General features: G+C 33.8%; 1 protein-coding gene across 1 annotated transcript in view; it reads left to right on the top strand.

Moving 5' to 3' along the window:
• Nucleotides 1–25,000, top strand: part of LOC145277889 (N-fatty-acyl-amino acid synthase/hydrolase PM20D1.1-like) — a 158,544-nt gene that overhangs the window by 61,443 nt on the left and 72,101 nt on the right. Inside the window, exons 3-4 of the mRNA XM_080129885.1 lie at nucleotides 7,626–7,712; nucleotides 11,687–11,820. Coding sequence (XP_079986011.1) covers nucleotides 7,626–7,712; nucleotides 11,687–11,820 — 221 coding nt within the window. The remainder of the gene's footprint in view (nucleotides 1–7,625; nucleotides 7,713–11,686; nucleotides 11,821–25,000) is intronic.

Below are 25,000 nucleotides of genomic sequence, written 5' to 3'. Positions count from 1 at the left end.
ATTCCCCCCGTCGATATTCCACTCATCGATATTCCACCACTCGATATTCCACCCATCGATATTCCACCCATCGATATTCAACCCATCGATATTCCACCCATCGGTATTCCACTCATCGATATTCTATGCACTGATATTCCACACATCAATATTCCACACATCAATATTCCACACATCAATACTTCACCCATCAATATTCAACCCATCAATATTCAACCCATCAATATTACACTCATCGATATTCTACCTATCAATATTACACCCATCAATATCCCACCTATCAATATTACACCCATCAATATTACACCCATCAATATTACACTCATCAATATTCAACACATCAATATTCCACTCATCAATATTACACTCATCGATATTCAACACATCAATATTCCACACATCAATATTCCACACATCAATATTCCACTCGTCAATATTCAACTCATCAATATTCCACTCATCAATATTCCACTCATCAATATTCCACCCATCGATATTCCACACATCGATATTCCACACATCAATATTACACTCATCGATATTCCACTCATCGATATTCCACTCATCGATATTCAACTCATCAATATTCCACCTATCAATATTCCACTCATCGATATTCCACTCATCGATATTCCACTCATCAATATTCCACTCATCAATATTCCACTCATCAATATTCCACCCATCGATATTCCACCCATCAATATTCCACCTATCAATATTCCACTCATCGATATTCCACTCATCGATATTCCACTCATCAATATTCCACTCATCAATATTCCACCTATCAATATTCCACTCATCGATATTCCACACATCGATATTCCACTCATCAATATTCCACTCATCAATATTCCACTCATCAATATTCCACCCATCGATATTCCACCCATCGATATTCCACCCATCGATATTCCACTCATCGATATTCCACTCATCGATATTCCACTCATCGATATTCCACTCATCAATATTCCACTCATCAATATTCCACTCATCAATATTCCACTCATCGATATTCCACTCATCAATATTCCACTTATCAATATTCCACTCATCAATATTCCACTCATCAATATTCCACTCATCAATATTCCACCCATCAATATTCCACTCATCAATATTCCACTCATCAATATTCCACTCATCAATATTCCACTCATCAATATTCCACCCATCAATATTCCACCCATCAATATTCCACTCATCAATATTCCACCCATCGATATTCCACCCATCGATATTCCACTCATCAATATTCCACTCATCAATATTCCACTCATCGATATTCCACTCATCAATATTCCACTCATCAATATTCCACTCATCAATATTCCACTCATCAATATTCCACCCATCAATATTCCACTCATCAATATTCCACTCATCAATATTCCACTCATCAATATTCCACTCATCAATATTCCACTCATCAATATTCCACTCATCAATATTCCACCCATCGATATTCCACCCATCGATATTCCACTCATCAATATTCCACTCATCAATATTCCACTCATCAATATTCCACTCATCAATATTCCACTCATCAATATTCCACTCATCAATATTCCACCCATCGATATTCCACTCATCAATATTCCACTCATCAATATTCCACTCATCAATATTCCACTCATCAATATTCCACCCATCGATATTCCACCCATCGATATTCCACTCATCGATATTCCACTCATCAATATTCCACTCATCAATATTCCACTCATCAATATTCCACTCATCAATATTCCACTCATCAATATTCCACCCATCGATATTCCACACATCGATATTCCACTCATCGATATTCCACTCATCGATATTCCACTCATCAATATTCCACCTATCAATATTCCACTCATCGATATTCCACTCATCAATATTCCACCTATCAATATTCCACTCATCGATATTCCACTCATCGATATTCCACCCATCGATATTCCACCCATCGATATTCCACACATCGATATTCCACACATCAATATTACACTCATCGATATTCCACTCATCGATATTCCACTCATCAATATTCCACTCATCAATATTCCACTCATCGATATTCCACTCATCGATATTCCACTCATCGATATTCCACTCATCAATATTCCACTCATCAATATTCCACTCATCAATATTCCACCTATCAATATTCCACTCATCGATATTCCACTCATCAATATTCCATGCATCAATATTCCACTCATCGATATTCCACTCATCGATATTCCACTAATCAATATTCCACTCATCGATATTCCACTAATCAATATTCCACACATCAATATTCCACCCATCAATATTCCACTCATCAATATTCCACTCATCAATATTCCACTAATTAATATTCCACTCATCGATATTCCACGAATCAATATTCAACCCATAAATATTCCACTCATCAATATTCCACTAATTAATATTCCACCCATCAATATTCCACTCATCAATATTCCACTCATCAATATTCCACTAATTAATATTCCACTCATCAATATTCCACTCATTAATATTCCACTCATTAATATTCAACCCATCAATATTCCACCCATCAATATTCAACCCATCAATATTCCACTCATCAATATTCCACCAATCAATATTCCACCAATCAATATTCCACCCATCAATATTCCACCCATCAATATTCCACTCATCGATATTCCACTAATCAATATACCACTAATCAATATTCCACTCATCGATATTCCACTAATCAATATTCCACCCATCAATATTCCACCCATCAATATTCCACCCATCAATATTCAACCCATCAATATTCTACCCATCAATATTGCACTCATCGATATTCCACCCACCGCTATAGCAACATCTGATTAATCAAAGAAAGTGTTACCCCTTATCTTGCTGTCCATTTTGCGGCTAAAAAGAATGCTGGTATTATCCTGTTTATAAGAAAGTCCTTGTGGTTTTTGGCTATTAAATTCAGATGAACATAAATACGCCTCAAACAAAAATTTATAGATCGAAATAATCACCATCAGAATGAACACACTTTTGCCAACACAAAACAAGTGTATTCATGGCAGTGACATAAAAACCTTTTGTTCTGGTGGCAATGAAGTAGCTGAAGGCGTTTTTGGCATTGTTAGGTGTTTTAAGTATTTCTCACGCAAAATAGTTGTTGATGCTTGAAAAATTGGTAGGCAGTAGATGAGAGATCTGGAGAGTATGGTAGATGAAGCAGAATTTCATAGCCCAATTCGTTCAACTTCTGCAGAGTCAGTTTAGCAACGTGCAGTTGGCCATTTCCATGGAGGAGAATTGGGTCTTTTTTGTTGACTAATGTTAGGTGTTGTTGTCGAAGTTTCTAATGCATTTCGTCCATTTTTTGAGTGATCTTGGATATCACCTTAAACTATATCCTATGGTGAGGCCCCAGCTTGTGAGCTTAATTGCCATTGGTAGTACCTGTAAGAGTCCTATGGGTTAAATAGAAACCAACTTGAAAAAAAAAATAAATAAATAAAATAATATTCTATCGTTATTCAGTAGCTTTCATTGATATAATAACTTGCATAAGTTTTTCTGATGCTGACCAATCAAACATGCTGACCAATCAAACATATGCAACTCAAATTTAGAAATATCTACAAAGATCTATAAAAACAGATTCAAGAAACTGATAATATAATCATATAAAAAGGTCCACACTGCTATACAAACCTATGAGGCCCTGTTTTTGGGGCATTAGAATGCACTGACTGCCCCTCTGCAAGGGGGTAAGACCCCCCTCCCCCCAATGAGGCTACCTTTTGGCCGTGGGTGGCGACCCATAATGCTCAAGGATGGGATCCTGGTAGCTGAGCAGTCCATGATCTGGTAACTAAAGAGATCATATCGCTTGCAACACTTGACTTTGATCCTTACTCATCTAGACAGGCGGTTGGAGAGGCTCAATTGAACCACTTTCTCAGATATACAAAATCTGAATCCGGGTCAATCATGCTGAGGAAGGGTGCATATCCTTTTGTTCCCACGTGAGTAATTATCTTGGGAACAGAAGCTCAGGGATAGAATCTCTATCTAATTCTTTATTGAATCTTATATATATATATATATAATATCGATTTCAAAAGTTAAGAAAAAATTACGAGGGTGCCATCAGATAGATTGAAACCAAAAACATTTAGCGTTCCAGCTGTTTGAGCCATCGACTGATCGATAAGGAAGATTTAACATTAAGCCACTTCAAGCTATGAAGTAATTTCTGCATACGCAAGCATAACAGAAATATGTTGGCAAGTTGAAATAATTATTTTGCATTTCAACTTGCCAACATATTTCTGTATGTGTTATTCATCCAGGCAAAGGTTTTACTTGTTATGAATCATCGTAGGTGTATGATTACTATTTCTTGTTAATTACGATGTTATGTGATCAGTAGTTTAAGAGTTTATTGGTTAAATATTTACATACAGACAAACACACATACATACACTGTTTTATTTATATAGATTTGAAGTATCAAGAACTATTTTAATGTTGATACTGCAGTCATTCTATACATTCTCAACATCACAATCGACATAACAGATCCTTAGATTTGAGAAAACTCTTTTAGCAAGAAATCTCATCTTTCTCCAACTGACATGATTTCCAAAGCAATTGCTGAACCCACCATTGGGTTGACACAAAAGGAGAAAAGATAACCTGAGGAGAACTAGGTTTGCAACAGTCAAAACTGACTTGGAACTTGTTAACTAGCTGAATTCCATGTAGATGAGCCGCCTTGAGTTGCAATGTTGTAAATTCACTTGGAACCGGCTCAACTCACCCCAGGTAACTGCCATCACAGATCAAATTATGTCATTATCTTTTTACTTGGGAATCATCTCCTATTGAGGCCCGAAGACCACTCGAGGGTAAGGGTTAATGAATGTGAGGTGGTAGTGTAGTAATTGTTAGTAGTGAATATTGGGTAGAATTTGATTATCTAATGTTGTGACCCTTTGACTGTGATCATAGTGTAGTATCTGTATTAACTGTGACAGGTCGAGCCAAGGGTTAAAACATTATTATTATTATTATTATTAATTAATTTGAGCGACGGTATGTGTTGCTGGATTGATTATTATGATTAGAAAAATAAACAATTAGATTGGGGAAAAGTGATTGACAGGAAATAATAAAAAACTGCAAAAAAATGTGATTTTTTAAAAAATACAGCAAAACATAATTTTTGGTTTGGATAAACAAATAATCAGATTTATGTTACATCAGCGGTTGGGGTATTGGATACGTGATGAGATGTAGATTTGGGGAGATTCTAACCAGTCGTTAGCTGAACATCAGAGAAAACGGACAACTCAAGGGGAGTTGGTCTCTCCATGACGCAGGGAGTGGCGTTTTCTCAGGCAGCCAAGATGTGAAAACGTTGTAATCTCTGAAGATGCTGACTGGAATCATGAAAATAATGTTTGTATATTTCCAGGCATGTATTGTGTTTATTTACACCTGTTAAAAGAACTGTTTGTTTACAACTGTTTTGATATGTCTCCTTCAATCGTTTCCTGTTAGAACTGTTGCATAAATATTAAAATATACACACTAGACGATCAACTAAATGATACGACGTATATACATACACGCATTTACACATACATGAATACACAGATAAAATATAAACCCCCCACTATTCAACATGTACGTCGTTATGGAACATTTTCATACACACACAATGTAACAATTATTTATGGGAATGGTTCCACAAGAACTTGTTTACATTGGATTTTAAGGCTACCATGTGTATTCAGCCAGGACGCAGGCCAACAGAACAGTATTCCACAAATAGGCAGTTCTAGGAAAGATGCTTTGTTCATGGAATCTGTGGTTTGATTTAGGCACAGTTAGAGAGTGGGTGAAATTGTATATAGTGGTTGTAGCTAGGCGAGTGTTTTTATGAAAGTTTGGCAAGGGGGAATCCTAGATTGAAGTTCAGTGAAACTCTTGCCATGAAAATAATGATAGACCAGAGACAGGCTCGCAACGTCTCCTGTGGGCATGAGGCTGCAGGGAAGAGAAAAGGACATTACCTACTAGATTTCGAAGTTGGTTTTGAATTATATTAAAGCTGGATATGGTGTGCCGAGTAGCTCCAGCCCAGGTGTGTCAACAGTACTCCATTTTTGGGCGTACTTGGCTCTTATTTAGATTGCATTGGGAGTGAGATAGCTAGTGGAGTGGTAGAGTGGTCCTACATAAATATAGGGTTAATTTAAAAGAAAATCTGTTTTTAGTATGTTTTCATAACACGCAATATTTATTGTGCATATACAAAGAAATGATCGTTAAAGAAATTACATCCAATCGTCCTCTTAAAAGATTTCTTATTTTAACTTGCCTCTCCACAAAGGCAGATTTAGACACAAGTCCATTTTTGATGAAGGGAAAATCGAGCTCCTCCAAAAGAGACACTCTGGATGAGCACAAAAATTAAAAATACTTTAGTCTAAAAAGTGTTTCTTTTACTGAGGACAGAAAAAATAAAGTTTACTTGTAGAACAGAGACTACACATTGCTCCTAGAGAGTCAATAGGAGATTTACTTTACATAATAATTTTGAAAAGCAAGTTTTGATAGATAATTGTGACGTTATTGATATTTCTATCTTGCTCGATGTTCATTCATCAAAGTAACAGTTTGTCTAAAACTTTAATAATTTCTCTTTATGTTTTCAGTAAGTTTCCCATCACATTTATACACAACATTGTTGTTTATGCATAAATAATCAAACAATAAATTTAGAAAAAAAACAAAACAGACAATTATTTATTAAAAGTTACGTTTTGGAATCATTACAGAAATTAAACATTGTATCTACTCTAGTAAAACTGATCCATTTATATTCTATATTGAGTTAAGTGGTGTCTCTCCTATGACCAGCAGGGTACTAAGCTCTCTTTTATGACCTGTAGGGTACTAGGCTCTCCCTTATAACCAGTAAGGTACTGTTCTCTCTTATGACCAGCAGGGTGCTAGGCTCTCTCCTATGATCAGCAGTGTTAGGCTCTCTCCTATGATCAGCAGAGTGTTAGGCTCTCTCTTATGACCAGCAGGGTACTAGGCTCTCTCTTATGACCAGCAGGGTACTAGGCTCTCTCTTATGACAAGCAGAGTACTAAGCTCTCTCTTATGACCAGCAGGGTCCTAGGCTCTCTCTTATGACCAGCAGGGTACTAGGCTCTCTCCTATGGCCAACAGGGTGCTTGGCCCTCTCTTATGACAAGCAGGGTACTAGGCCCTTTCTTATAACCAGCAGGGTACTAGGCTCTTTCTTATGGCCAGCAGGGTACTAGGCTCTCTCCTATGACCAGCAGGATCCTAGGCTCTCTCTTATAACCAGCAGGTTACTAGGCTCTCTCTTATGACCAGCAGAGTACTAGGCTCTCTCTTATGACCAGCAGGGTACTAGACTCTCTCCTATGATCAGCAGTGCTAGGCTCTCTCCTATGACCAGCAGGGTGCTAGGCTCTCATGTACGACCAGCAGGGTGCTCGGCTCTCACATTTAACTATGTTTGTGGTTGAATATTTTTAGTCTTTTATCATTTATCAACTTTAAGCAGTAACCTTTTTTATTTTATTTTTTAGGGCATTCTTGAAGCATTGGAACATGCACTGGAAAATGGTTTTCAGCCCCACAGAACATTCTACTTGGCATTTGGGCATGATGAAGAAGTAAGAAAACATTTTCTGCTCTACAGATATCTAAATATATGATGAAAATAAAAACGGTAGATAATAACCATATAAATAAAAATGGAAATTATTGTAGTTCACTTCTATCACAAATTAGGTCTTATGGCAACATGCTGTCTACTGTTAATTTTCTATAGTATTATGTGCTTTGATCTTGGCCCGATTTTCATTCCTGCATGATATATTATTTATTCAAAAGGAATCGACATTCAAGAGGTTATCTGATTTGCATATTACATTAGAGAAAATCTGTTTTAATAATTAGCTCCAAGTTGATTTATTTAATTTATGTTTAATTTAATTTACATTTAATTTACTTTATTTTTAATTATTATTGTAACCTAGATTAATTGCACTTAAAAATGGAAATAAGTTTTCATTTAACCTATGAATTATTTGCCTTTAAGCTATGAGATTTTATTTCTATGTTTGAATTTTGTAGATTAAGATCACTAAACATACATCACAAAAAAAGATATTTCACTAAACATACATCACAAAAAAAAAATATTTCACTAAACATACATCACAAAAAAAATATTTCACTAAACATACATTACAAAAAAAATATTCCACTAAACATACATCACAAAAAAAATATTTCACTAAACATACATCAGAAAAAAAATATTTCACTAAACGTACACCAGAAAAAAAATATTTCACTAAACGTACACCACAAAAAAATATTTCACTAAACATACATCACAAAAAAATATTTCACTAAACATACATCACAAAAAAAATATTTCACTAAACATACATCACAAAAAAATATTTCACTAAACATACATCACAAAAAAAAATATTTCACTAAACATACATCACAAAAACATATTTCACTAAACATACATCACAAAAAAATATTTCACTAAACATACATCACAAAAAAAATATTTCACTAAACATACACCACAAAAAAATATTTCACTAAACATACATCACAAAAAAAATATTTCACTAAACATACATCACAAAAAAATATTTCACTAAACATACACCACAAAAAAATATTTTACTAAACATACATCACAAAAAAAATATTTCACTAAACATACACCACAAAAAAATATTTCACTAAACATACATCACAAAAAAAATATTTCACTAAACATACATCACAAAAAAAATATTTCACTAAACATACATCACAAAAAAATATTTCACTAAACATACACCACAAAAAAATATTTTACTAAACATACATCACAAAAAAAATATTTCACTAAACATACACCACAAAAAAATATTTCACTAAACATACATCACAAAAAAAATATTTCACTAAACATACATTACAAAAAAAATATTTTACTAAACATACATTACAAAAAAAAAATAATGCACTAAACATACATCACAAAAAAAATATTTCACTAAACATACATCACAAAAAAAATATTTCACTAAACATACATCACAAAAAAATATTTCACTAAACATACATCACAAAAAAAATATTTCACTAAACATACATCACAAAAAAATATTTCACTAAACATACATCACAAAAAAAATATTTCACTAAACATACATCACAAAAAAATATTTCACTAAACATACACCACAAAAAAATATTTTACTAAACATACATCACAAAAAAATATTTCACTAAACATACACCACAAAAAAATATTTCACTAAACATACATCACAAAAAAAATATTTCACTAAACATACATCACAAAAAAAATATTTCACTAAACATACATTACAAAAAAAATATTTCACTAAACATACATTACAAAAAAAAATAATGCACTAAACATACATCACAAAAAAAATATTTCACTAAACATATATCACAAAAAAAAATATTTCACTAAACATATATCACAAAAAAATATTTCACTAAACATACACCACAAAAAAAATATTTCACTAAACATACATCACAAAAAAAATATTTCACTAAACATACATCACAAAAAAAGATATTTCACTAAACATACATCACAAAAAAAATATTTCACTAAACATACATCACAAAAAAATATTTCACTAAGCATACATCACAAAAAAATATTTCACTAAACATACATTACAAAAAAATATTTCACTAAACATACATTACAAAAAAAATATTTCACTAAACATACATCACAAAAAAAAATATTTCACTAAACATACACCACAAAAAAAATATTTCACTAAACATACATCACAAAAAAATATTTCACTAAACATACATCACAAAAAAAAATATTTCACTAAACATACATCACAAAAAAAATATTTCACTAAACATACATCACAAAAAAAAATGTTTCACTAAACATACACCACAAAAAAAAATATTTCACTAAACATACACCACAAAAAAAAAATATGGAGACATCGGCTAGGACGTTACAATTTTTTTTTTTTTTTTGTAACCTTTTTCTCCTTCATATTATGGGTTCGAACCTACCTGCCTGCTACCACCACTGTTTTTTAACATCTCTCTCCACTCGGGCTGCTTACTGTTGTTTTTATTCACCCCCCACCCCACCACTTTTTTTTACAATTGACCCGGGGTTCCTTACTATACTTCCACACAACACCGGGTACCCCCGCTAGTCTGCAATACAACGATTGACACAGTTTATGTCAGTCATGATTTATAGTGAAACTTTTGTTTAAAACAAAAGTGTAAACATCGAAGACAGAAAATCTCTTATCGAGATAAACATATTATTTGGATTCTTAGAACTATTTTCTCATCTTGAGTGTTTTTATTTACAATGTCTCCCCACGGAACAGAGTTAAACACCAAGGTCGTTTTTTAATGTGGAGAAAAGGAACAAAAATAAAAACTGTCTCAGTCGTGAAGGATTTCTCCTCCACTGACAGAGAACAAGAAACTGAAGTGCAGCATCTGAAGAACAGATACTACACTTTGATCTGGACCCGAACTTGAGTGTTATTTGCACCTTCGACCTTCTTCAGGTGTATCTTTTTGAACACGGAAAGCTTTCTGTCGAACTTGGGAATTTGCACGGAATTTAGAAGGGAACCCTTTATTTAATCTATGGGGATAGTATGCTCACATTCCGTCAGTCATGAACGGGTAAAATCCCTTCAAAACCTATTGAGGTTATATGAGAAAATAAAGCTGTGTACACATTATAAATGTTTCCTTTCTGTTTCTTATGTTATACATTAGTACATTAGGGGTCATTTCGAGTTAAAAGTTTATTTACTGTACCCATCTGAACTAGAGGAAATCATGATTAAAATGTGTATTGTACTAATGTATAACATAAGAAACAGAACATAAACATTTGTAATGCGTACACAGCTTTATTTTCTCATATAATCTCAATACGCTTTGAAGGGATTTTACCCATGAACGCGTACATGTCTTAAGTAATTCGTAATTCTATTCTTAGTATCGTCTGCACCGAGGATTGAGCCTTCAACCCCCAGAAGTGTGTCACTTTACAACTGAATTTCACCAAGTATTTTATCCACTATACTACAGGTCCTTGTGGACAATCTTAGTACAAGGTGACAAAAAAAAACGGGGCCCCAACTCTAATTAGGCCCCGTTTCTTAGTGTTTTGTCCAAATGAAATGAAACTTTGGTCATAACTAGTTTATTATATTCAAGACATTACATCAAAACACTAAGGTCTTTGACCTTTTTTTCTCCGTTGACTGTAAAATGCTCAGAAAAACAATTGAATGTCCTCTGGGTTTTTTTTTTGGTCACCCTGTATAAATTTTAGGAGCCATAAACCTATTTTGTTTCTAGATGTACAATCTTACTACTTATTATACATTATATATCACTACTTATTAGTGCGTATTGTTATTATATATATATATATATATATATATATATATATATATATATATATATATATATATATAAACATGAACGCATTCAAATATCTATATTGTTTATTTATCTTATACTCAAAAGGATCACTGCAGTTTGAATAATGCTGTGTATTGTTTTTGTCTTTTAGGTAAGAGGAACCGAAGGTGCTTACACTATTGGGCAACTTTTGAAATCTCGTCATGTAAAGCTTGAATTTATTCTCGATGAAGGACTCATGGTAACCGATGGATTGATGAAAGGAACTGAAAAACCGGTTGCAATGTAAGACAATATTTGAAATCTTTTATTCGAAATTCAAAAATATATTTATGCAAATTTCTTTAAATTTTATGCAAAACTAGAAGAATACACATTCCAGGATGGGCAAAATTGTTTCTCTAAGCAGAACAATTATGCACCACTTTATGCCCTATGTCAGAGATTAAAATCAAGATAAAATGCTCCCAAACCATTTATCTATAATCCTTATTACATTGCAGAACAAATGAACATGGAGAGAATCTTGTTTATTTTGTGTCCAGTGACTACAGATCAATTTTTAAACATTTTTATTTAATGACTGTGGATCAAATTATTATATTTCTAATAACTATGGATCAAATTATTACATTTCTAATAGCTACGGATCAATTTTTTTTAATTTGTATCTAATAACTCCAGATCAAATTGTTTAACTTGTGTCTTAACAACTACGGATACAAATTATTTACATTGTGTCTAATAACTACAGATTAAACTGTTTACCTTGTGTCTAACGACTACAGATCAAATTGCATAATTTATGTCTAATAACTACAGATCAAATTGTTTAATTTGAAATTAATGACTATGGATCAAATTGTTTAATTTGTGTCTATTTGATTTGTGGTGCAATCAAGAAGCTTTCTCTTGGGGGAGTTGGGGCTTCTATATTAATAAACCTTAGGCACAACTGGTTATTAACTTGCAGGGAGGCAAACACACACACATCTCAATGAGTGCACATTTTTAAAGGTTGACACTCGGCAGACGAAGAATGAAAGTTGTTTATAATATTCAACCAAGTCAAAATGACTTGAGACATCATATTCGAAAGGTCAAACACAAAAGAACTCATCATCGAGGTCTACAAAATATAAACAATGTTCAAATGTTATTAGGAATGTCTGTTTCTCTCTTTCTTTCAATGAAGAGGAGGAGAATTGAATTATAATTGTATTGTTTTAAAACAGTCGAGGCATTGGACTTCATCGACAGTGGACATATAGCAGTTTGATCTATTTGCAGGTGATGACAGACGGGGGTCGACAATTACCTAATTTAAATATGCACCGCCAGTGTTAAATGTAAAATAAATAATTATATATTTTTATAAAAAAAAAATGTGTTCATTTGCTTATATTTATACAAGCGACCAATCTGCAGAAACAGCATTTATTTAAGGAAAGTGGTCCCTGCCATTTGCTGTGACAATGGAAACGCTGTATGTAACTTCACAAAGAAGACTCAAGAAGCGACCCATGCCAGTCATTTATAGCCAACGCCATATCGGCCCGTTGATGTTTCTATCATTCATACGATATAATTTGATCGTGTCTAACACTTGGGGAGCTAGTTGCCATGCGCAGAACGTTTCCCAACCAAGTGACCCTCCCCAGCAAATGATCGTGTTATATATGGATCAGATTGTTTAATTTGTGTCTAATGATATGTATTAAATTGTTTATATTTAGGTCTAATGACAACGGATCAAATTGTAAAAATTTGTGCCTACGAGGGGCGTGCAATAAGTAATGCCCCTGACCCACTTCCAGTTGTCTGATCAAACTGAAATTTTGCATGTGTAATGATTTATATCTCTACGGGTTATGTGGCAAATTACAGTTCTGAACTAATTGTGGTTTCTGTTTTACAGGTGTTTGAACTGAGTCAGGTGTGAAATGGAGCCTGTTGAATGTGGAGCAGTGATCCAGTTTTTGTATTTGAAAGGACGCACACCACAGGAGACCTTTGATGAAATGATGATGAAACTTATGGTGATAATGCCTTATCATATGGCCTTGTAAAATGCTGGCATCGTGAATTCAAACATGGCCGGAAGTCTGTTGAAACAGCTCCCAGACCTGGTCGCCCCCACCCTTCTGCCATTGATGAGGAATCTGTCCGTCAAGTTGAGGCTGCCATTTTGGAAGATCGGCGCATTGCTATTCGCCAAATAGCCCAAGATGTCAAGCTTAGTACAGGTCTGTGGAAACTATGATTCATGACCATTTGCATATGCATAAGGTGTCTGCCAGATGGATTCCCAAGTTGTTCACACCATTCCAGAAGCGAGAACGCGTCAAGTGCTCGAGGATGAATTTGGAGATGTGCCAAGAAGATGAGTCAAAGTTTGTCAAAAGACTGATTACACAGGATGAAACCTGGGTCCATCACTATGATCCAGAGACCAAAGCCCAATCAATGCAGTGGAAGCACTTGGACTCACCACCTCCAAAGAAGGCAAGGATGCAGCCCTCCGCTGGCAAGGTCATGATCACAGTCTTCTGGGACCAGGACGGAGTAGTGATGATAGATTTCACACACACACACAGAAACAATGTGTGTTTTCTAGAACTTTTTATTCTAAATATCACACAATCATGCACAATGTAGAAAATACGCATAAATAGAATTAAGCGTAATAGTTAAATGAAACCAATCATCCAATAAGAAACCATAAAAAATGAATAATTAATTAATTAAATTCATTTTTCAAAGGGGTATGAACATTAGTTAATCTTCATGATGTTGCTTGTCGACCGAGTATATTAAGAAGTTCATTTTACTAATTTTTAAATAGAGAACTTAGTCTTTTAATATCAATGTCAGAGCGACAAAAAACTCAACTTTTTATGTGTATGGATTCATAAATACAGACAAGGCCATTTTTTTCTATCTATCTATCTATATATATATATATATATATATATATATATATATATATATACGAGGGGCGTGCAATAAGTAATGCCCCTGACCCACTTCCCATATCAGTAGAGCAACGAAACTTGGAACAGTTATTAGTCTTTCTCTACATAGAAACCAACCAGAGTTATGCATTTCTCCCATCGTTTGATGCAGCTCTGGAGACCGTTTTTGTAGAACAACCCAGGTTGGTCCTCCAAGCATGACGTGACTTCAGAAATGGAATGGTGTGAGAAACCTGGGAATCCATTTGGCAGACACCTTATGCATATGCAAATGGTCATGAATCATAGTTTCCACAGACCCTGTACTAATCTTGACGTCTTGGGCGATTTGTCAAATAGTAATGCGCCGATCTTCCAAAATGGCAGCCTCAACTTGACGGACAGATGCCTCATCAATGGCAGAAGGGGGGCGACCAGGTCTGGGAGTTGTTTCAACAGACTTCCGGCCATGTTTGAATTCACGATACCTGCGTTTTACAAGGCCATATGATAGGGCATTATCACCATAAGTTTCTTTCATTTCATCAAAAGTCTCCTGTGGTGTGCGTCCTTTCAAATACAAAAACTGGATTACTGCTCGACATTCAACAGGCTCCATTTCACACCTGACTCAGTTCAAACACCTGTAAAACAGAAACCACAATTAGTTCAGAACTGTAATTTGCCACATAACCCGTAGAGATATAAATCATTGCACATGCAAAATTTCAGTTTGATCAGACAACTGGAAGTGGGTCAGTGGCATTACTTATTGCACGCCCCTTGTGTATATATATAAAGATATATATATATATATATATATATATATATATATATATATATATATATATATATCTTTAATTACCTACAGACACTAGTGCTTTATGCTTACACAATCATTAGTGTAGGATGACAGTTCTTACCAGTCAAGAAATATGAAGCCATCTTGGACGCCATTTGCTGATATTTTACCTCCAGGCCACCGAACAATTGCCACGAGAATGAAAGGAATTAATCTATTATATAAAGGGGACCTGTTTGTGTGTGTGTTTGTATGTCTGCTAAAAACTTTTTTTCATATATATTCTACACGCACCAACTCGGCATCGTTAGAGAGCTCTTGGATAAATAATATGTAAAACTGAAAAAAAAATGATCGATTATTTCATGTTAAAATTGCGTTTCATATTAAGCGAGGGTCACCTAAAATCGTCTCTTTCTAAACGATTTCAATAACTGCCCATGCATCAACCATTGTTATCTGAATTCGTAATGAGCGCTGTAGCCCAGTGGATTAGGAGGTTGTCTCATAACCATTAGTTTTGAGGTTCGCACACGCCTACCGTTAGTCGTTTTTTTTTGTTTGTTTTTTTTTTTTTTGTATTTAAACAGAGTTGTTTTGTAATTTTGGTGGCTAATTATAAAAAAACAAAAAAAATTTCGATTTTTTTTATTAGCGGTTTAAATCAACTAAGGGTTAAATTTTTATTTAAAAGAAACAAAAACTTTCTTTCATTTTCATTTTTTAAACAGTTTAAAACTTTAATTCATACGACAATTTTTGACACTAAAACAACATTAATAACAAAAAAAAAAAAACCTGACGAATTACAGAGTGAAAGGTTTCGACGGCTTTTTAATGGAATGAAGTTTATAACGTTAACCGCAGATGATTTGATCGTTGGTATTTTCTTTTCTTTGACATAACTATAATTTGCAATTTCGTGCCATCTTCGTAATTGTGGTCATATCAGTAAAAGGATTAGTTATGCGAGTTTGCACCCGACATGCATCATTTTCTTTCTTTCTTTTAACCCAACTCTCACAAATTCACAATCTCGCAACGCTAGGCGACATGACCCCCGCCCCGTTGTCACATCCCCCACCCACATCACAATTGGATAATATAGTGATCGTTAGTAATGGAAATTCAGTAAATTTGTTAACTTAAGTGGAATGGCTCAAGAACTTTTTTACGTTGGACTTGAAGACAGCCATATTGTAATCAGCTGGAAAGCAGGAAAATGGAAAACAGTTCCACAGGCGTGCAGTTCTAAGTAAGAAACTTTGTTCATGGAATCTATGTTTAGGTTTAGGTACAGATAAAGAGTAGGGGAAATTATTGATAGTGTTTTCAGCTAGATGAGTATTTCTTGTGAAAGTTTGGCGAGGCAGGGAGCATAGATTGGAGCTCAGTCGAGCACTTGCCATGAAAATAACGATAAAGCAGAGACAAACTTGCAACATCTCTTCTGTGAGAAAGAGGTCGCAGGGAAGAGAAAAGGACATTCCCTACGAGGCTACGAAGTCTATTTTGAACTCTATCAAGGCAGGATAATTTCTTTCTAGCAGCTCCTGCCCAGATGTGGCAACAGTATTCCATCCTTGGACATATCTATCATACCATATCATACCATCCATCTTTTTCTCTTTTCCCTCACATCTTTTCTATACAATCTCGCCTCTTCCCTTGAATCTTTGCCATACCATCCTCATTCTTCCCTCATATTGCCATACCATTCTCCCTTCCCTCACATCTTTGCCATACTATCATCCCTTTTCTCTCATCTTAAAACTTTGCCATACCATCCCTCCTCTTCCCTCTCACCTAACATCTTTTTAGTTTTTCTCTTTCCGCTACTCTTTGCTCTACCATCCTCCTTTCCTTACCTTTCCTCTTACCTTACATCTTTGCCCGACTATTCTCTCTCTTCCGTCTCCCATCACACACTTACCAATACCATCCATCCTGTTTCCTTTCCTAATCTTTTATCGACCATCTAAAAAAAAATCCAGTGGTGAGGGCCCATTTGGGAGTTATGGGGAATGTGGAGTTGCTCCTTAGTTACCATTGCTCCCAGGTCCACTTTGGCCCAAAGTGGTAATGCCTATTAGGACATTTGGTACTATTAGATCAGGCTGTCTGAAGATACTGGCTCTCTAACGTTGATGTTATTGCTTTTTTTTTCTGTCCTTTTACAAAACTCAATGATGTTCTACAAAGTTAAAAACAAAAAAAAAGAACAATTTTCTTCTACAAAACAAGCAAACCAAACACAATGAATAAATATTTTAAGATATAAACAAATTGAAGTATAAAACCCTTTGCCAAAATTACTGGATTCAGCATTAAATAACCAGAAAAAGGTTGATATGCCGTAAAACAAAACAACCAAACCAAACCAAACCACATGAATAGATACTGGAATATATAAAGAACTTAAAGCATACAAACGTTTTTCAATTATTGGATTCGGCATGACAAAGTTTGTTTTTTTTACGTAGGAATCACCAGTTATCAAGTCCCGGAGGCCACTCGAGGATATGGGTTAACGGCTATACATTAGTCAATGTGATTATAGTATAGTAAACATAAGTAGTGGAAATTTTGTAAATTGGATTACTTAGGGGGACGGTTCATCAAGAACTTGTTTACGTTGGACTTGAAGACAATCAGATTGTAGTCAGCTGGAAAGCAGGCAATTGGAAGAGAGTTCCACAGGCAGTCAGTTCTAAGAAAGAATCTTTGTTCATGGAATCTACATTTAGGTTTAGGTACAGATAAAGAGTGGGTGAAATTATTGATAATGGTTTTATGCTAGACGAGAGTTTTTCGTGAAAGTCTGGCGAGGGGGACCATAGATTGAAGTTCAGACGAGCACTTGCCATGAAAATAATGATAAAGCAGAGACAGGCTCGCAACGTCTCTTCTGTGGGAAAGAGGTTGCAGGGAAGAGAAGAGGGTATCCCCCACTAAGCTACGAAGTCTATTTTCAACTCTGTCAAAGTTTGATATGCCATAAAACAAAACAACCAAACAACCATAACCCGACGGCCCATGCATACACTTTCTCCTTCGTTCAAAAGATTTTAATAATTTTCATTGCTGTCCGCCAACAGACATTTGTTTAATCATTAGTCATGCCATTAGGCCGATTATTACACAAATATATTTTTTATTTCTTTACACCAATCTTTCTCTTATGAATTAATAACAGAAATTAAAAACCAGATAAAAAAATATACAAATGTCTATAATTTTTTTTTTTTAATTAAATTTTCTTTTTTCTATGATTGCATTTACTGTAATTATGATTTATTCATTAATTGTTGTATTGATTTTTATTGATGGACTCGTTTCTTCTTCTCGCTTGAAAATTACCTTTATTTACCAAAGCCAGATTGTGTTCTTTGCGTTCTTTTCTGTTCAAGAGAATGTCTCTTGCAATGAAATAGATTTTGAGGCTTGTCACTCCAAGCACTTTAAGACTTTCTTCTGATCAAATTAAACAGCAATAAAAAGGAGGAAGGGGTGAAATCTCTATCTCTACTATTATATTATAAAAAAAGAATTCTGTGTGTGAGTTCGTTCCCTATGGACTCAAAAACGGCTGGGTCGATTTTTATAAAATTTCACACTGAAGCACTTTATGTGTCTGACATTGTTTTTAGACAGGTTTTGTATCAAAATGTCTTCAATAATCGGAATAATCCAATGAAAGAAAGAACAGGCGATTTTAACCAAAGTTAACACCTTACACAGCCTAACATCACAAGTGTATTTCAGAACTTTTATTACCACACAAACTGAGGTTCTTTGATATAACGGGGGTGCGTTTGAAATGAATATTTCTGGTTAAATCACAATTGTACCATGATCCTCGACTTTATCATTTTAAACTTAAATTCAAGTCATTATAATCGCACAAGCAGTAAAGTCAGGCATATAAAAAACAGTATGTTCTTTGATATGACAGGGACGTGTTCGAAATGAATATTTCTGTTTAGAGCACCATGCAACCATGATATTTAGCTTTAGTATTTTAAACTTAAATTCAAGCGATTATATATTAAAAATACTTCTATAAAATCAATTAGGTTCTCTACAGTACAATGCAGATTACAATGTATTGTGGAATAAGTCACTGCGGGGAGACATATGAAGCTTCCTCCTGGTGCACTGTGGTGGGTTTCAAACTAGAGCAATCAATCGATTTGATTGAAAAATGGATGATTTCACTGATTTCAATGACAATAAAAATATGGGAGTGTGAAACATTCATTGATCATCATTCAATCCTGGGCAACGTGGGGCTTGTCTTTTTATAAAGTAAAATTTTTTTTTTTTTATGTTTCTCGTATTTGCTTGTACATGATTCATTTCTAAACTAATTAACCGATTATTATGAATTTTCGAACACGACTGCTATGCGTAACAATTTTAAATGTAGGTTATAAATTATTTTATGCAAACAGAGTAAAGAGAGGGCGGAAGCTCTTCATGGAAATAGAAAAAAATCTACCATTTTTGTGAAATTTTAGACATCAATTAATAAATATTCCCCAAATTCCAGTTTCTTTCAAATATATTAAAGGGATGTTGGGTGTATAATATATACACAACGTCCCATTTGAAAATGCAAATATTTCAGATTTGCATTGAATTTGAACCATAGTCATTAGACACCAATTAAGTAAGATTCACTGAATTTCAATTTCTTAAGATCCCTTAAGCTTAAGCCTTAAATTTTAGACATTTTCTAGAATCAAAATCATGTATTGTATTTTGATCAAAATTGGAATAAGGATTCTAGACGTAAGGTTTAATAACATTTTACATTTTAATCTTCATAAGGGGACATATAAGTGATGCAGAGATGAAGAGAACTTGAATGCCTACTAGACACTATCCCCGAGTGTCTATGGTCTCTCTGTACAAAGGTTTTTCAGAACAACCTGGCATGAGGATACATTTCTCTACAAGTAAACCTAACGAAATATTCAAAATCACATAGTATTCACGGCCCAAGTATGGCTGAACAACACTGACTTTTACAAAAAATTGTACACCTTCTCCAAGTGATGTTTACTCAAGTAACAGCACAAAGCTGCATACTCCACCAGACTAGATGAATTCTTGTCCTGAGATCCAGTAAGACCAAGAGACCACAAGAAAAGTATACTATAACATATTTAAATGGTCAATTGGGGAGAGGAAAATTATCTTCCCCCATTCTTTACTAACTCAGTGTTTGAGATATAAAATAGAAACTTAATAAAATATTCGAATATCTATGTATCTTATGTAGGAATCAAGTGTAAGCCCCAGGAAGGGGGTCCGTTGATTTCTGAGAACTTCGATTGAAATAAAATGAAACAAAAAATTCCAAACCTGTTTTGGAGAATTTATTTCGCCTGTCCCTTTTTTTTTTTTTTTTTTTTTTTTTACAAAGGAATCACCTCTTATCTAGGCCTGGAGGCCACTCGAGAATAAGGGTCAATGAGCGTACAGTAGTCAATATGACAATATGGTAGTAATCATAAGTAGTGGAAGTTTAGTAAATTGGATTACTTAAGGGGAACGGCTCATCAAGAATTTGTTTATGTTGGACTTGAAGACAACAACCCTACTTGAAAATCATCTAGTAGAAAATAAATTACAAGTAAAAAATAGAATTATCGAGTTTTATCATATATTTTAATGTAGAAAAGTTATGCGACCAATTCAGTATGATAAATTGACTTATCTCCCTTGACTTAAAATTAAGAGTCTGCCGTTTTTAAACAAAATTACAGAACGTAATTGTGGATGATGTTCTGTTAAAAATAAATCTAACACATCTACTGGATCATTTTTCTGAGTTTTTGAAATTTTTACTAATTTCAACATGCCATGTAAGTACGTAATGTTTTCACCTGAAATGCGTTGTTCATAGCATTACTAATTTGCATAAGCACCCAATATCTCTTTATCACATTAACAAAATCACACATATTTTCTGCTATATAAGTTTGCTAAGATTGAGTGGTTACGTTTGCGAAAAGGGGATTTTCAGTCTGATTAGACTGCTGTTGCTGTTGTTTAATAAAAAAAATTACAAAAGATGAATGAACGGAGTATGAAACTTAACACATTTATTAAACAAATTTACTGATTCGGTGATGATTTAAAAGCCGCTAAAATACGAAATGATTGTTTGTTGTTTTCCAACGAACTTTTGTTTAATCTGAAAACTGTCATAGTCGATCTCGTTTACAAGGGCAGATAACTCTCCTTTTCATAGGTACAAAGTAGATAACTCTATCTTGCACCTATGCACTAAAAATATGCTAGGTAAAATTATATACCTTGCATATTTTTAGGTTGAAGACTTGACAGTTATAAAAAAACAGTTGAGCTAAAATGTCAGACTTCCACTTACTTGTACAAGCCTACTTTTGCATCATAAGATGCTAGCGTTATATATATATATATATATATATATATATATATATATATATATATATATATATATATATATATATTGATTTAAAGGTTATGAGGGTTTTTTGAAGCATGAAAAACGATGTTACTTTTTGTATTTAATATTTTTATTGTTATTTTTTATATTAATAGCGGACCTCCGCTCTTGGTCACAAAAAAGTATTGAAATGAAAAAGAAAACTATATATATATATATATATATATATATATATATATATATATATATATATATATATATATATATATATATAATGCATCTAATGTGGTGAGAAATTGCGCAACAATTTGTGGGAAGCTCTATTGATCAATCGTTGATTAACTTGGTTTGATTAATCAATTTGAATCAAGAAAGATTTAAAAAAAAAGTTATGTCAAAGTTGTGTCAAAGTTCACAAACTGGAGAAAGACATTGCCTTTTTATGTAAGCGAAATGACAAACAGATTTTTTTTGTATTAGACGGAAATAAAAATTCAAGTCTACAATTATGTTTTCGTTCAAGTTAGTTTTGTTCACATTGTTTGACCAACTGTCAAAAAACTTTATCAAAATATCGTTCATTTCGAACTTAGAGCTGATTTAACTTTGGAATGTCTATATCAAAGGTCAAGGTCATGGAAAGATGACAGTCATACTTTTGGTCCTAACTTCAGTTCTATTTATGATAGAGATACACTACTTTATCCATAGTTTATCCATATTGAAGTCCTACACTTTATGATCTTGATTTTTGACAAGTTTGGTCATGGTCGAAATTATGACGGAATTTCAACTTCCGGTTTTTTCTTCTGAATTGTTCATCGATTTATGGGTCTGATATTCTTTGATAACAGTAAGTACCCTGTATGATTTCGGTCATATCAGATAAATAGTTTTTTAGTTATCAACATTTTCATGGCATAAATTTGAGAATCTCCCTCTCTCTCTCTCTCTCTCTCTCCTCTCTCTCTCTCTCTCTCTCTCTCTCTCTCTCATATATATATATATATATATATATATATATATATCTTTTATATATATATATATCTTTTATATAAGATGAGCTTTGTATGTGTGTAAAAACGGCTGGGCCGATTTATATAAAAATTCACGCAAAAGTACCTTATGTGTCTGGCAGTGTTCTTAGATAAGTTTTGTGTTGGAATGTCTTCAATAAGTACTGATAATCGAAATAATCCAATGAAAGAAGGAACAGGCGATTTTAACCAAAATTAACCTTACACAGCTTAACATCGCAAGTGCATTTGAGAAGTTTTATTATCGCACAAGCCAAAAGGTTCAACATATAAACCAACAGTAGATTCTTTGATATGACTGGGGCACGTTTGAAATGAATGTTTTTGTTTAAAGCACAATTGTACCATGATACTTAACCATTTTTCATTTTAAAATTTAATTCAAGTCATTATCACTACAAAAGCAGTAAGTCAGGCATATAAAATCAACAGTAGGTTCTTTGATATGACAAGAGCACGTTCGAAATGAATATTTTTGTTTAGAGCACAATTGAAGTATGATACTCCATTTTTGTATTTTAAACTTTAATTCAAGCCATTATATACAAAAAGTAATTTTATAAAATCAACAGTAGATTCTCTACAGTGCAATGTAAACCACAACGTATTGTAAGCTTGATCACTGCAAGAGGTATGCGAGTTTCTTGTTGGTGCACTGTGATGGGTCCCCAACTAGAGCAGGCGATAAATAGATTTGATTGAAAAATGTGCGATTTCACTGAGTTCGATGACAATCAAAATATGGGAATGTGAAACATTTGTTGATCATCATTCAATCCAAGGCAACATCCGGTTACCCTGCTAGTATTTCATGAAGTAAGAATTATGACCTAAATTACACTTTGACCCGTTCAGTCAGAGGTTTGTAGTCTCACAACTAACCTCTGTTCTTGCTTTATTACGATTTAATCTTAGCCAACTGGTGTGTTTAACTGTCTGAACCAAGAACGATTACACAATGTTAGAAACTAATAAACAAACTTGAATGAAAACATAATTGTTAGACTTGAATTTTTTTTATTTCAGTCCAATACAAAAAATTCTGTTTGTCATTTCGATCCCATAAAATAACAATGACAATTTCTCCATTTCTAAATGCAAATTCCATGAATAAAGCTGCTTTCCCTAAACTACCCGCTTGTGTAACACTGTTCTGCTTGTCTACTTCCCGACTGAATACAACATAGTAGTCTTCAAATCCAATGTAAACAAATTCTTGTTGAGCCGTCCCAATAAATAATCAAATTCAACCAACATCATTATCAATTGCTCCACTACCACCTTACATTCATAAACCCTTATGCTCGAGTGGCTTTATAGCCTAGATAAATGGTGACTCACAAGTAAAAACAAAAAAGCATGGTTGAAGAGTTAGAAATATAACATTGACCCCTAAAATTTCCAAATCTTCAACTCTGACTCCTTATTTTAAAGTCTCCCAATATTTCTATAAATATCAGCTGATGTGATATTGTAAACAAACACAGACAGAATTTGACATTATCATTATTTAAAAAATTTTTTTCGCAAATTAGTCCACCAGGCAAATTATTCCTCGTAATATATAATCATCAGTAGAGGATTGATCCTATAATAATTTATATGCAATTTGCATAAATTAAAATATTATGTTCAAGTGTATTGTACAACCGGGCAACGTCAGGCTGCCAGCTAGTCGCACTTTGTGCTCCAGATGCAAACAGAGATAATCAACAAGATTCTTCTCTGTCAAACTAAAGAATCGACTAAACGATCAATTTATGAGATGACAAATGAACTTTTTGCATTTGACAGCACATCATGCCTACACTTCATTTCAACAGTACTGTTAAGTACGAGAGGCGTTCCAAAAATGCTGCCTCCTATTTTTATTCCGTCTGAATGGATCAAAGATGATTGCAAATTGCTTTGTGATAATGATTGAACTTATACATTCATGACCTGAAAGTTTCATCTCTCTGTTGCAGATATTGATAGTGTGAGACTCTAAGAAAACAACCCCTGTCATGAACATGCGTCAGAAGCAGAGATGCATCATTGAATTCCTGGCAAAAGTGTATTGGGAATAGTGGTGACTATGTAGGAAAATAAATTCTGGCACACAAAAGGTGACTGATTTTAATAGTACCACTTCCGTTTTTATAGCTTTTCACCATTTTGAGTTTTAAAAAATAGGAAGTTTACTTAAGGAAAGACCCTCGTATTATGCAACTTGCCAAAAAAAAAAATAGAA

This window comes from Euprymna scolopes, chromosome 1 (genome assembly GCF_053919585.1).
Source record: "Euprymna scolopes isolate OS-2025 chromosome 1, ASM5391958v1, whole genome shotgun sequence".
In the NCBI taxonomy this organism is placed as follows: Eukaryota; Metazoa; Mollusca; class Cephalopoda; order Sepiida; family Sepiolidae; genus Euprymna; species Euprymna scolopes.
Note: the sequence above shows the minus strand (reverse complement) of the source record. Positions and strands in the feature narration are given on the sequence as shown.